Source organism: Lynx rufus, unplaced genomic scaffold (assembly GCF_022079265.1).
Source record: "Lynx rufus isolate CCGP_SWC_20201006 ecotype Redwood Valley unplaced genomic scaffold, mLynRuf1.p SCAF_25, whole genome shotgun sequence".
Taxonomy (NCBI): domain Eukaryota; kingdom Metazoa; phylum Chordata; class Mammalia; order Carnivora; family Felidae; genus Lynx; species Lynx rufus.
This window is the reverse complement of record NW_025814840.1, coordinates 18756126-18770520: the sequence shown is the minus strand read 5'-3', so window position 1 is coordinate 18770520 and position 14395 is coordinate 18756126. Positions and strand designations below refer to the sequence as shown.

At 48.7% G+C, this 14395-nt stretch overlaps 1 protein-coding gene across 1 annotated transcript in view; it reads left to right on the top strand.

Moving 5' to 3' along the window:
* The first annotated feature begins 798 nt into the window (after positions 1-798).
* The window catches only part of RAB4A (RAB4A, member RAS oncogene family), a 45981-nt gene continuing 32384 nt past the window's right edge, over positions 799-14395 (top strand). The window contains exon 1 of the mRNA XM_047088632.1: positions 799-1165. Coding sequence (XP_046944588.1) covers positions 1135-1165 — 31 coding nt within the window. The 5' untranslated portion in view covers positions 799-1134. The remainder of the gene's footprint in view (positions 1166-14395) is intronic.

The following is a 14395-nucleotide window of genomic DNA, read 5'->3' as shown; positions in this document are numbered from 1 at the left end:
AAACTCCCAGCCAAAATTCTCTTCCTGACAAACATTTACCTCTGCACTTCCAGCAGAAGGGGATTCTGAATTCAGCTTTGCGCCTTAAATCAGAATACCCAGCCGCCGAATCCTAACCTAAGCTGAGGTCCGGGAGATGCTTCCTGCCCGTAAACCAGATTCCCTAACATGGGACGCAGAAGGGCCAATGTCTACAGTCTTCTGGGGACTCTCTCCAGCACCAGGGCACCTTAAGTTCTGACCGTTTTCTCCAGACACCAGCTTAGCCCTACAGGAGAGGGCCTGGCAGGTCTGCGGAAAGCTCAGTTTCCCGGCTAAGCCAGCCTCCTCGGCCACAGGGGCTGGTCTTCTAGCTGGACGACTGGGGCTACCGCCTCCTAGTTACCCATTAACCACGTTCCCCGGTTGACCATAATAGTTTAAAGAAGTCTTTTCCTGCCTGAGAGCCGCTAACGACGACGACGACAAAGTCTTTACCGCGGAGGGCCAATCCGGCAGGACTGTCTTCCCACTGCAGGCATTTTGCCGTCCCTGCCCAGGAGCTAGACCCCACTGTCCCCAACACTCGGTCACCCCACACAAGCCTGCGGATCGCAGGCCCCTCCCCACCCCTGCAACCCGACCTCGGCCAGCCGCAACCCTCCGTCCGCGCCCTGCCCCACCCCCGTGCTCCCACTCCAGCCCCCGCCTCCCCGCGCCGGGCGCCCCCCGCCCCGCCTCCCGGCGCTCTCCGGCCCCGCCCCTGGCCCGGGCCCCGGCCTCCCCGCGCCAGCTGCCCCCCGCCCCCGCCGCGGTCTGCGTGCGCACGCGCGACCACGGAAGGGCCGGGCCTCGCGCCCCCTCGCCTCCTCCGCCTCCTCCTCGTCCTCCTCCTCCTCCTCCTCCTCCTCCCAGTCCCCGTCCGGGCCCGGCGGGGGGCGGAGGCCGTGCGCCTGCGCGGAGCCCGCAGTCCGGCAGGGCCGCAGCCGCGGGGTGGCCGGCCGTTGCCGTGGGGACCGCGGGCCCCTCCCTCCTCCGCTCCCCTGCCGCTCGCCGTTCCCACCGAGGCGCGGAGGACGACCCCGGCCCCCCACGCCCGCCGGCCCGGCCGGAGCTGCAGCCGGTGACCCGGCGAGAGGCGGTGCCGCTCCCAAGATGTCGCAGACGGCCATGTCCGAAACCTACGGTACGAGGCGGCCGGGCGAGGCGGGCGGGTGCGCGCGGGGCCGCGGGTCTCGGGGGCGCGTCCGGGCCGCGGGAGGTCGGGGGCGACGGGGGCGCGGGGGCGCGGGCCCGGCCGTGCGCCGCCCGTTTACGTGATCTGCTTTCTCAAGTTTCCTCCGGCCTTTTCTACGCGCTCACACGCGGAGGGTTTTCCAATTTTCGGTAGCTCCGGGTCTGGAAAGCCAGTTGAAGACTTTCCTCTGCGATGTTGTCCCCGGCGAGGGGCCGTGAAGGACTTAGGGCGACGCCTGTATTTCAGTGTGTTCTTCGAATATTCCAGCATGACCTTTCCTGGGTTGGAATTCCTTTCTTTGCCCTGGGATTACAGTGAGAAGTAATCGATAGACTAACCCGTGTCTTCGTGCGGAGACCTCTTGCCTCATTTATTTCTCCCTTTCTCCGTCTCTCGGGTGTTTAGTCCTTTCTGGGTTACATTATGGCTGTTTATAAATGTGCCTTTTTAAAATCCTAAACACCCTGGGAGCAGAGCCCTATCTGCTTAATCTTTGCTGCCCCTGTAGCACCCACACCTGGATGCTATAAGGGAATCATTTTTTTTGAGTAATCGAAAGCCTTCCCAATTCATCTACTGTGTTGTTGTGCTTTGTTTTAGTCCTGCGTGGTAAAAATAACTAATATCGTACACGTCTCCTTTGCATCAGGCTCGAGATGTTTACCGGTCTCTGATTACTTGTTCGGCATTGTGCGTTCTCAGATTAAGACTTTGATTGGGAGTTTTACAATCCCAGGGAGAGGTTCAAGTTCAAAAGTATGTACCCGGACTCAGGTCTCTTGTGGTGGCCCGCTGCTCCTTCAGCAGACACGCGTGGAATGGCAGGGTGGAGCCAGCAGGGTGCTGCAAATACCGCAGGCCACGCGACAGGCGTGGTTCTGGTCTCATGGAGCATGCAGTCTAGTGGCGGATACGGGGTTAATGCCATCAGGACACTAACGAATGAGTAGTTAAAACTCCGGGCAGGAGTTCTGGAGGATTGTGCCTTCGGAAAGTATGTTAGAAGGAACCGTGGCCCAGAGTGGGGAGCCTAGGAGGTAGTAACTGGTCAGGGCGGCAGAATGGCAGATGCCCAGGGCTGGAGAGAAATGGAGTTCCAATAAGGGGAGCCTAAACAGTGGTACAGAGGTGAGGGCGAGGTGGAGAGAGCCTATGGAAGGCTCCATCTTTCTCCTAAGAGGGGTGAGGTCACAGTGCATTTGCTTCACCTTCAGCCTCTCCTGTGACTTGTGATTGCCCTGTTCTTGGTGCCCCTTGGGGCATTACACCCATTCCTAGAAGGCTTAGGACATCCTCCAGGAACCCGATGGCTTTTGAAGTGTTGTCAGAGCCACAAATGGTCCCGTTCATCCATGTGGTCGGGTCCTCCCTGTACAGAACCACAGTTGGGAGATTTTGCAAAGAAAATACACTTCCCTAGCGCTATTTGGTTGTCCTTGTGCTTTTCTTTATTTTCGAGTGCTCCTTACCCCACACTTTTTTTCTCTGACCTGGATAGGAGCGTTAGGGAGGGGTGGAAAGTCTGAATAAGAAAACCAGGTGGGGATTATGAATGAGGAAGAAAGGACTGGAAGAGTTCGGGAGATGGAGCTTTTACATTTCATTTGTGTTATATGAACTAACCTTCATAAAATATCGCATATCTCTACTACACTTTAGATGCAGTTAATTGAACTTTTGAGCATCACAGATTAACTGATTAAATTATGATCATAAGGGGGCGCCTGGGTGGCTCAGTTGTTTGGGCGTCCGACTTCAGCTTAGGGTATGCTCTTACAGTTCGTGGGTTCGAGCCCCACATCGGGCTCTGTGCTGACAGCTCAGAGCCTGGAGCCTGCTTCGGATTCTGTGTCCCCTCTCTGTCTGTACTCCCCTGCTCACGCTCGCTCTCTCTCAAAAATGAATAAATGTTAAAAGAATGTAATAAATAAATAAATATCATAAGGCTTTAAGCAACAGTATTCTTTTGTCATGATTCCATCCAAATGTGTTTCTACTCACAATTTAATCTTTTTCTCTAATAGAGAAAGTTAGAATAAACTAATGGAATAGAAAATTGGTTTTTAGGGGCACCTGTGTGGCTTCAGTTGGTTCGGCATCGGACTTCAGCTCAGGTCAGGATCTCGCGGTTTGTGAGTTCAAGCCCCGCGTCGGGCTCTGTGCTAACAGCTTGGAGCCCGGAGCCTGCTTCGGATTCTGTGTCTTCTCCTCTCTCTCTGTCCCTCCCATGCTCATGCTCTGCCTCTGTCTCTCAATAATAAATAAACGTTAAAAAAGAAAAGAAAAAGAAAGTTGGTTTCAGAAACAGCAAATGTGGCAGTTGAAACTGCCAGCCAAAAGTCGTAAGCTGTCACCTTCATTTATCATTGACCATATTTGCACAGCATTGTTCCCCAAAAGTAAAACAATCAGGTTCCACCTTCCAGACGTGTGCCTCTTGGCTAGCTGGTAAAGGAATGTTTGCCTAACCTTTAAACTCCTTTGTGCTCTATACTTATTTTCTCTTCCAGAAAAGGAGGCTCTGTGTAGCTTAACAGCAATAGGGTGAAAAATAAAGAGCCAGTGCTTATAAAGTACTAGTGATGAACTATATCTGCCTTTAATGCTTTTTAGCAAATTAAGGCAATATGTCTTCTTCCATAGACTGAGTAGTAAACCTTTTGCCCGCCCTGAAACTAATAACCACATGAATACTGTATGTAAGATTGTAACACAAAGTTAAAATCTAAAACAGATCTGTTTCCGTTGGAAACCCTTGTCTAAGTAGATCTAAACTGAAACAGTGTTTCCCCAGTGTAGATTTCAGAGCATTCTTAAAGCCAGTTAGTATGGCTAAAGAACTCCAGCCATCTGAGACTTGGGAGGTGACACAAATTGGCCTTAAGTAATTCCTGACACCAAGATTTGCGAGACAAATTAACAAGTGGATTAGGTAGTCCCAAGCAATGATGGCCAAAAAGGGGCTAAAAAATATAAGTGGTGCAGAAAATGCTAGGGGAAAAAAAGTAAGGACTAAAGCAGGCTAAGACTGAGGAAAAAAAATCTAAGATCAGTCTCTACACTTGGACTTTATGCTTTCTACAACGAACACGGTTTAATGAAACAAGAACGCAAATTGTTAGTCGTGTGCTGAGTTTATTACAATATAGTCTTCATATTTTTATTTTGTGCCTTATTTGGAAAGCACAGTATTATAGTATTTACCACATCACTTGGAGAATTATCAAGATGTTTTCTTTTAGAAATATTTCATTGTAGGCCGTTGCGGGTTGAATTGGATCCCCCAAAAGATACGTTCAGGTCCTAACCCCGGGTACCTGCGAATTGTGACTTTATTTGGAAATAGGAATGATGTAATCAGGTTAAGATGAAGTCCTGTTGGATTCGGGGAGGCCCTAATCCAATGACTGCTACCCGAATAAGAGGGGAGAGATTTGGGTATAGACACGTGCAGGGAGAATGTGATACGAAGGGCAGGCTGAGACGGCAGTGGCCAAGGACCACAAAGGGGGTGGGCACCCACCAGAAGCTAGCAAGAGGCAGGGATGGGTCCTTCCCTAGAGCCTTCAGTGAAAGCATGGCCCTCCTGACATCTGATTTCAGACTTCTAGCCTCTAGAACTGGTGGACAATAAGTTTCTCTAGTTTTAAGCATCCGGCTCGTGGCATTTTGGTATGGCAGCCCTATGGCACTAAAACATGGGCCTTGGTAGTCAGAATATGACTCATGGAGAAATTTGGGCTTAATAGGGGAAGTAGAGTAAGGATATTTGGGGTAAAGGAAGTAACATCTTCAAAGGTATGTGGTGCCAGTAAAGTATAAAATAACTTACTGTTAGAGAAATCACCAAAATAACCATTACCTGAATTTCATAAAAGACATAAACGTCAGTCAAGGAAGCGTATAACAGCGGCATAAAGGACCTTTCTCCGAATCGAATCTATTTATCATTTCTAATGTTTATGTTTTCCTTTCTTCATGTACTGAAAACGGGTGACCATTTAAAGAACTAGAACGTGGGGAACACTACACCAGAGGTCCTCAGACTGCTGGGCCCCCGAGTCCCCTGGTGCGTAAAGTTGCAGTTCTGATTCGGTAGATGGGGGGTGGATGGCGGCCCCATGGCTGGTCAGCTCCCAGCCCACGCAGGTGCTGTTGGTCCGGGGACCTGATAGAAGGTCGAGATCCTACGCTATATAATGGCTCCCGTGCCCAGACCTTTGAAAACTTGTTTGTTCGCTTTTTGGTGATGTGTTTGTTTGTTTGTTTGGGGGCACTCTTGAGATCAAGGCTGCCCTTTGTTTTTTTTTAATTAATTAATTTATTTTCCAATTTATATCCAAGTTGGTTAGCATCTGCTGCAACAGTGATTTCAGGAGGAAACCTTGTTCTTTAGAAAAGCAAAAGTGGACGATAATTTTCACAGTCACTTGAACTATAAAGCATTCCCTCCCAATCCTTGCCTGTGACTTCTGCCACTCCTGAATCTCTGTTTCCAGTCATATCAGTCCCTCAGGCTTAAGAGCCTGTTTTGAACTCCATACCTAACTATTCCATTTGGATGGCCTGGGGTATCCTAACACACTGCATCCCAAACCCAACCAACCCATTCCTACTCCCCAGCCTTCTATTTGTCCCTGGTACCCATCTGCCTGAGAGAAAGTTGGAATCTTTAATTCTTCATCATCCCATCTCCTGAATCCAGTTGGTTTCTGTCTTTTTTTTTTTTTTCAACGTTTTTATTTATTTTTGGGACAGAGAGAGACAGAGCATGAACGGGGGAGGGGCAGAGAGAGAGGGAGACACAGAATCGGAAACAGGCTCCAGGCTCCGAGCCATCAGCCCAGAGCCTGACGCGGGGCTCGAACTCACGGACCGCGAGATCGTGACCTGGCCGAAGTCGGATGCTTAACCGACTGCACCACCCAGGCGCCCCGGTTTCTGTCTTTTAAATAGACCCCTTAACGTAGTTCAAGTTACTGTTAACCCTAGAGGAGGCAAGGGAAGGTTAGCGGGGGGCCAGATTAGTGGATTATAAAGCAAGATTAGTGGATTATAAGGCAATGCCTGTCTCCAGCTTTGGGGTCACAGCAACCTGAGTAGTTGGACCAGTTGTTTGCTGCTGGTGGTATGGCGTCCTTGTAACTGGCGGTAAAGCAACCTCTGTGGCTCCCCGCATGCAGGAAGGGAAACCGACCGCCTGGGCAAGGGTGAGGTGGGTTCCGGTAGGGGTAAGTTAGAAGGGGTCCTGGTAAAATCTATCCGGGAACCCAGACTACTGGCAACTTAGGCCACAGCTTCACGGGAATATCATCATGATTTAAGTAAATGGTGTTTCCAAAGCTTCTTCTGCTCCTTGAAAAATAATTCCACGTAAGCCTAAAATGTGAACTTTCCTTCTTAACTTAGTAATAATAGTAATACCTCTTCTGTTAAGAACCACGTCACCAATGTGTTTTGAAAAGTATCTCACACTTTGGGCCCCGAGGCATGGAATTAGCCGTAACAGGATTCTTTCCACTTTTAGCATATCTAATCAGGCAAGCGTTTTGCTCTGAATATTTCTTTGGAATGAGGAGAAAGCTGATGTTGTTTCTTGAACGTCTTCTCATAATCCACCCTCTAGAGATTGGTTAGGCTGATGGAATAGATTTTCTTTTTTCCCCCGTCCCTGAAAACTCCGTTAGGATACATGCCAGTGAAAACAGTTTGAGAGAAAAACCTTTGAATCCTCTGTGCTCTGTGTTCTCTGAATATCGCTGATCTCTCTACCAGTCTGATGTTAGTAACGGACCATGCTCTGTATGTTTGAAGAATCCTTTTGTGCTTCTCTGTAGCTGTGAATGTAATTTAAAAGCTAAAATGACATGCAGGGTACTGTTGCTTAAAGGGTGGATAAAGTTGGGTAAATGTGAAGAATAAATAGCACTGCAACATATGAATCAAATAAACGCCGTGTAACTACAAGTTTTCTCCCTTTGTAATCCCCCTCTGAGCTCCCCAAACCAGAGTAAATTAATGTGGAGGGATTTGGCCAATACCAAGAAGTCCCTGATAGTGATGGCTGTGACACCTGGAGAAAGACGGCTTTGTACTCTGCCACAGCCAAGTGCATTCCGGCACTACTCAGAATGGCAGACTCCTATATGACAACGCGTAGTTATCTTAGTCTTCGTTTCTTTCTGTCTCTCTTCTGTGCTGCGTCTTTGGCATCTAAGTGCTTAAAAAAGCAGCTAATGATATTTAGGTGTGCAGGTAGGGTACACCGTTCATCAAGGGCTAATAAATTATGGGCGAGTGGACGTATGTTAGAGGGAGGCTTGTAATTTTTCAAATGTGAATTTTTAAGCATGCAGCAAAAATTTGGAACTTAAAAACAAAGTATCTCTCTCTTTTGTTATCATTTAAAATGTTACTGTATGTGGTGTGCTCCCTTGGTTATAACACTGTTTCTCTTGTTCATTTGCTTATGCCCTGTTATTGCAGAAGTCCTCATAAAATATATACTATCTTTGCACTGGACTTTGCATGTCTTTTTTTTTTTTTCTATGTTTATTTTTGAGAGAGAGAGAGACAGAGCAGAGCATGAGCGGGGGAGGGGCAGAGAGAGAGGGAGACCCAGAATCCGAAGCAGGCTCCAGGCTCTGAAGTGTCAGCACAGAGCCGGACACGGGGCTTGAACTCAGGAACTGCAAGATTATGACCTGAGCCGAAGTCGGAGGCTTATCTGACTGAGCCACCCAGGTACCCTGCATATCATTTTTTTTTTTTAACGATTTTATTTTTTAACCAATCTCTACACCCATCGTGGGACTCGAATCCACAAGCCCAAGGTCAAGAGTTGCATGCTCTACTGACTGAGCCTGCCAGGTGCCCCAGGACTTTGCATATCTCTTTTATAATTTGCTCAAATCTCAGTTGCGACAAAGAGAATGTTTCTTTCAAGATGAGACCATGAGCTCTTTGAAAGCAGGGGTCTGCTGAGACGTCTCTGTGTCCCTGGTGCTCCTGGACACGGCCTTCTGGGACTGCTAAAAGCACCTTTGATTTGATTCCGTTTGAGAGGTGGCGTTTTTCTTCTGAGTTACAGAGTATGAAACAAAAGGCCAGGTTAATAGGAAAACCGACTTTAAGACATAGTTTTTTTTCTTTATGGTAGAAACCAAGCAGTCTTTACATTGTGTGTAATATAAACGCAACACTAATTAAAACGTCTTCCACAGACCACGTTTGCTTGACTTAAAGAGGTCACACAGGGCATCCTTTAAAAAATAGATTTCCCGGGGCGCCTGGGTGGCGCAGTCGGTTAAGCGTCCGACTTCAGCCAGGTCACGATCTCGCGGTCCGCGAGTTCGAGCCCCGCGTCGGGCTCTGGGCTGATGGCTCAGAGCCTGGAGCCTGTTTCCGATTCTGTGTCTCCCTCTCTCTCTGCCCCTCCCCCATTCATGCTCTGTCTCTCTCTGTCCCAAAAATAAATTAACGTTGAAAAAAAAAAAAATTAAAAAAAAAAATAGATTTCCCTTCTGAGAGCTCGGATCTGAAATCAGTTCACAGTGCACGGGGGGGGGGGGGGGCAGAGAGTTGTGGAGGTGCTTTCACGGCTTTCTGGAGCTTCAGGGCCTCACGGCTGCCCGGTGGTGAATGTACCTAGGGAGAGAACAGGTTGATCAAGTGGAAGGAGGTTGGTCGACCGTGGAGGTGAACGAGCCTTGAGGGCAGGCTCTGGTGTATCCATCAGGCACTTCAGGGGGAGACTGGCACCCCGCTCAGTGGCCCGGGAGCACTTGGGGGCAGACACAACCCTGTTGTGATGGCAGATGTCTCAGACGATCTGAATGTGTGGTTCCCAATAAGCATTCAGATGCCTGGCACTCGGTAGTTACCAAGTAGCCAGTGGTTGGCTGAACTCCCCTAGTCCTAAATCCCGGCTTGCTTGACCACCTTTTGATTTCAAACCGATTCTATATGACCAAAAATAAAAGAATTTTTGAAATTGTGCGTACCGCAGTTTCTGTTTAGTCGATAATAGGTGATGAGCCCTTCGGGTCGTTTCATCAGGCGGAATGCTTCCAACTGCAGGGGGCAGAAAACCCAACTCACAATGCTGGAGGTGATATGGAAATGTATTTTTTTCAAATAACTGTCAGTGAGGAGGGTGTTCAGGGTTGGCTGATTCGGGAGCTCAGCTGTGTGGGCAAGGACCTGTAGCACTGTCATTCTCACCCCTGCAGAGCCATAAAATGACTACTCTTTGTAATCCGAGTTTCTTTCTTTCTTCCTTCCTTCCTTCCTTCCTTCCTTCCTTCCTTCCTTCCTTCCTGTTTATTTATTTATTTATTTAGAGAGAGAGAGAGAGAGTGCAAGCGGGGGAGGGGCAGAGAGAGAGAGAGAGAGAGAGAGAGAGAGAGAGAATCTCAAGCAGGCTCTGCACTGTGAGCGCAAAGCCCCACTCCCGGGGCTCAAACTCGCGAAACTGAGATCATGACCTTAGCCGAAGTCAAGCGTCAGATGCTTAACTGACTGAACCACCCAGGCGCCCTTTGGTCACTTTCTTGTTACGTCCGTAGGAAAGAGGAGCTCTTCCCTGCATTGATGGAGTAAAAGTTCTTACTCTCCACCTGGTTGAGCCACATTGGGTCAAGTCCCTGTCCCTGGACCCATTATGTGGCCAGGGTAATAACACTTTGCACTGATTAGCTTAAGGCTGTTTATTTTTCTTTTTAAAATTTTTTTAAGTTTATTTTGAGAGAGAGAGAGAGAGAGAGAGCAGGTGAGGGGCAGAGAGAGAGGGAGAGAGAGAATCCTCATGAACCTCAAGATGATGACCTGAGCCGAAACCAAGAGTCTGACGTTAACCTGGGCCACCCAGGCGCCCCAAGGCTGTATGTTTTTCTTATCCAGTCTGGCAGGGAGGAGGGGGCTGGGAATGGCCATAATTGGCTTAAAATAACCAATGCCTGTCTCCAGCTTTGGGGTCACATTCACCTGTTCTTTGGCTCCTTGGGGAGTAGCTGTTAGGCAGTTATCTGCTACGATAGCATCTACTGCAGCCTCCAAAACATGTAAGCTGCAGTTCCCTTTCACCTGTTTGTTCCAAGTAAGGATCTTCCCGAAGGAGATGATGGGCTTAAACAGTTCCTTCACGCCTCCCCTCCTCCGGTGAGGAAGCAGTCCGAGAAAGCAGCACAGTAGTGGAAAGAGCGTGGGCTTCCCATTGGCCATATGCACACACGTTAGAATCCCTTGTCTTCTTAGAAAACAAGAAATTTCTCCTGTCGTTTTGCAAACGGGATACACTTGCACTCGTTCTTAGTTCTTACGGTCTTTCTGAATGCGCTAAAAATATTTGGTGTTTTGAAGACTAACGTTCCTCTTCAGAGTCACTTTGACCATGGTAATATTTGGGGGGGAAATGGAAGTTGCTATTTGGTGGCCATCGCTATTTTCCCACTTGTCGTACACTAGCACCTTGAATAATTTTGTCATAAATATGTATATAACCTAGGATACTATATAAGAATGAAGTCCAGGGGCTCCTGGGTGGCTCAGTCGGTTGAGTGTCTGACTTCGGCTCAGGTCATGATCTCACAGTTCGTGAGTTCAAGCCCCGCGTCGGGCTCTGTGCTGATGGCTCGGAGCCTGGAGCCTGCTTCAGATTCTGTGTCTCCCTCTCCCTCTGCGCCCCCACTCCACCTCACTCACGCTCTGTCTCTCTCTCAAAAATAAATAAACATTAAAAAAAAGAATGAAGTCTATATTTTGGATTATCTTTTTTTCAATTTCATGGAGACCTCCATAAGTCTAGACATTGACTGGTAAAACTTTATTGGTAAAATTGATTTTGAAGTGTCTTTTGTTACTATGTAAACAAGTTCCTTTAAACGTTTACAAGTATAAAAACATTGTGAGTTAGAAGTGACCCATCTCTGTATTTCCTCTGGGATGTATTATACAATAATAATTTTCCCTATTACATTTTGCCAAGAACAGTGTTATTTCTAGCTATTGCATGACCAAAGAAGCTTTTAGGTCAGTATCTTTGAATATGTACCGATTGAAGATTCTTCTGGTATTAACGTGTTGCTCTGTTTCCATGGTTGTACAGGAAATTTTAACTTACTGAAAAACCGATGGTGTGCCGAGCCTAAATTATAACTCTTAACTCTGGATAAAGATGAAGTTAGGGCACGTGGTTGGTTCAGTGGTAGAGGATGCACCTCTTTTTTTTTTTTTAACGTTTTATTTATTTTTGAGGCAGAGAGAGACAGAGCATGAGCAGGGGAGGGTCAGAGAGAGAGGGAGACACAGAATCTGAAACAGGCTCCAGGCTCCGCGCCGTCAGCCCAGAGCCTGATGCGGGGCTCGAACTCACGGACCGCGAGATCATGACCTGAGCCGAAGTCGGACGCCCAACCGACTGAGCCACCTAGGCGCCCCGAGGATGCACCTCTTGATCTCAAGGTTGTAAGTTGAAGCTCCACGTTGGGTGTAGACATTGCTTTAAAAAAAAAAAAAAAAGATGAAGTTCTAATAATCTATGCAAAATAATCTACTGGACTTTGTGTCCAGTGTCTCTGATCCTTACAACAACAGTGTAAAGGTAAACACTGTGTCCCACTTACAGGTGAGGAAACTGAGAGGTTCGGTGCTCTGCCTGAGTCTCAGAGCTGGGAGTTGTAGAGCCAGAATTTGGGCTCAAATTTGCCTTGTGTCACATTCTCAAGGGTTGTTAGGTTTTTACTCTGCATATATCTTGTACAGAAATCTCTTCCATAAGATCTCCGCTCAGTGGTGACCCAGATTAAACATGGCCACTGGATGTCATTGCTCCCCTGCATGTTCTAAACAAACATGGACATTTAACATGAGTCAAAATCTGTCTCTGAACTCAGGGTAAAACCGGGGGGTGGAGGGTAACGGGGACCAAAGCTTATACCTTCCAGACCAACGCGGAAGACCTTTAACATTCACAAGGGATGCTTTCACAGATCTTTGTAAATGTGCACATATTGTTAACGGTATTCAGGTTTGCTCCAAAGTCGCAAGTCAGAAAGACAACATTTTGTGTATGTATCCTCCAATAAAAAATTAACTGTTCACCTTCTCTTTTTTAATTACACCAGTTGGAGTGTTCTCTGAAATATTTGACAAACCACTTGCCCTTACTTCTTAATATGATTTTATCTTCTCGTGTATCAGAATCAAATGGAACATCCTACTCTTGGAAGTATCCAAAACTGGGCACCTGGGTGGCTCAGTTGGTTGAGCTTCCGACTCTTGATTTCAGCTCAGGTCATGATCCCAGGGTCATGGGACTGAGTCCCTTGTCAGCTCCGTGCTGAGTGTGGAGCCTACTTAAGATTCATATTCTCTCTCTCTCTCTCTCTCTCTCTCTCTGCCTCTCTGTCTGTCTCCCCCTCTCTCCCCCCCTCCTCTCCCTTTCCCCCCCCCCTCCGTCCTTCCCTCGGTCACTCCCCCACCCCTCCCCCACTCGTGCATGGTCTCTGTAAAACAAATAAAATGAAAAAAAAAATGCTTGAAGTATCCAACACGTGTTCCCTGCTTAAAGATGATTGTTTTTATTAGGTCTCTTTGTCTCTGTGCACCACACTGGTCACTGATTTCCTTTCGGGACAGTTTTGCACGTTGGGAGAATTCTTTCTGTTTTTATGTTATTACATCATGTAGAAAGCAACTAGGAACTCACAGCTTCAGTGCTGGTGGCTGACCAGGCTCATTCACCTGCTAACTACCTTGCATCCACACCCCCGGGCCCCACAGCGGGTTTGATCCAAATGAGGTCTTCTGCAAAATCACAGAGCCCGTCACCGGACCTTGAGCAACCATCAGTCTGTGGTGCAAATGTTAAATCCACAGACGTCACAGTTCCTCTCTGCTGGCATTTAACTCAGAGTACCAGAGTCGGGCTTTAGGCTTTGCCTTCTTTCCCACCTCCCTTGCCTTATTTTTACCTGCCCTTCACAGGTCACGTGTTCTTCCACCGCCCAAACCATCTCTCTCTCCCAAGCCAACACTTCAAGCTTTTGCAGCTTAATTCCTGCCTGACCAGCGTTACCAGAACGTTTTTCTCTTTGAAGCTCGTGCCATCTTGTGTTCTGTGCCCTACTCGATCCTGCTCATCGCTGTGACGTGATGACCTCGGGACTATGCCTCATTCTACGAGGTCCCCTGGTGTAGCATCTCATGCCCCGCCCCCGTGCCTCACCGCTCCTGGGTGACTGCAGCGTCCGTGCAGAGGGGTCAGTCCGCAGCTTAGTGTCCATTTTGTCACTTCGTCTCTAGGCACCTTCTCTTCCCCGCTCCGCGCCCCCCCCCCCCCACCCAGGTACTCACTTCCCCGGCTGCTCATTGGACACAGTCGCATGGCACCTGCTCCCCTTCTGTCACGTGATGAGCTGCTCTCTCTCCACACGTGATGCCGTAGCCTTTCCTTCCACCCGTCCCTTCTTGGTCCTTCAACCATGCAGATCCCCAGCCCTGGCTTCCCAACCCGCGTGACCTGCCACCGTGCAGACAGAGCACTCTTTAGATTAAGCTCACTGCGGATTTGTGGTCTGCTTCAAAGGGGCTCTCGGTAGTACTTGGCGATCCCCTCTCATCCTGGCCATCTTGCCCTTTGTCCCCACCTTTGCTAGACCCCTTGTCTCCTGTCCAGTAGAAGACAGGGAAGAACGTGCCACGCCCAGGAAACCACCTCTCCTCCCCTGCCCTTCTCCAACCCGTGAAGTGACTTACCTCCACGCTAGCTCGTCCTCTACCCTTCTCTTGCAGTCTTGAAAGAAGGGAGGTCTCTCTTCCTGTCTGCGACCAAGCCCTCCCTCCCATCTTGGACTCACCCCTCGAGTCTTCAGACTCGCGCCACCGATCACCCTGGAAGTTCCACTTTGTTCGCCCTACACTCTGCAATCCCCCCGGACGCCTAGGCTCCTTGTGAGGCTGTCAGTACTTTTCATCCACAGCGTCCCGCCTCTAAATCTTCAGCCGACTCACTTTGCCCCGTCTCAGGCGAGGATGAATTCACCTGGGGTGCTGGGGCCTCCTCCCTTGGGAGCACTGCTCCCCCCACATCTCCACTGTGTCGGCTCACTGGTATTTTAAGTTTCACCTCTCTGTGTTTGCACTCATTATTTTGCCACGAAACGGATTCCTCTTCCAAAC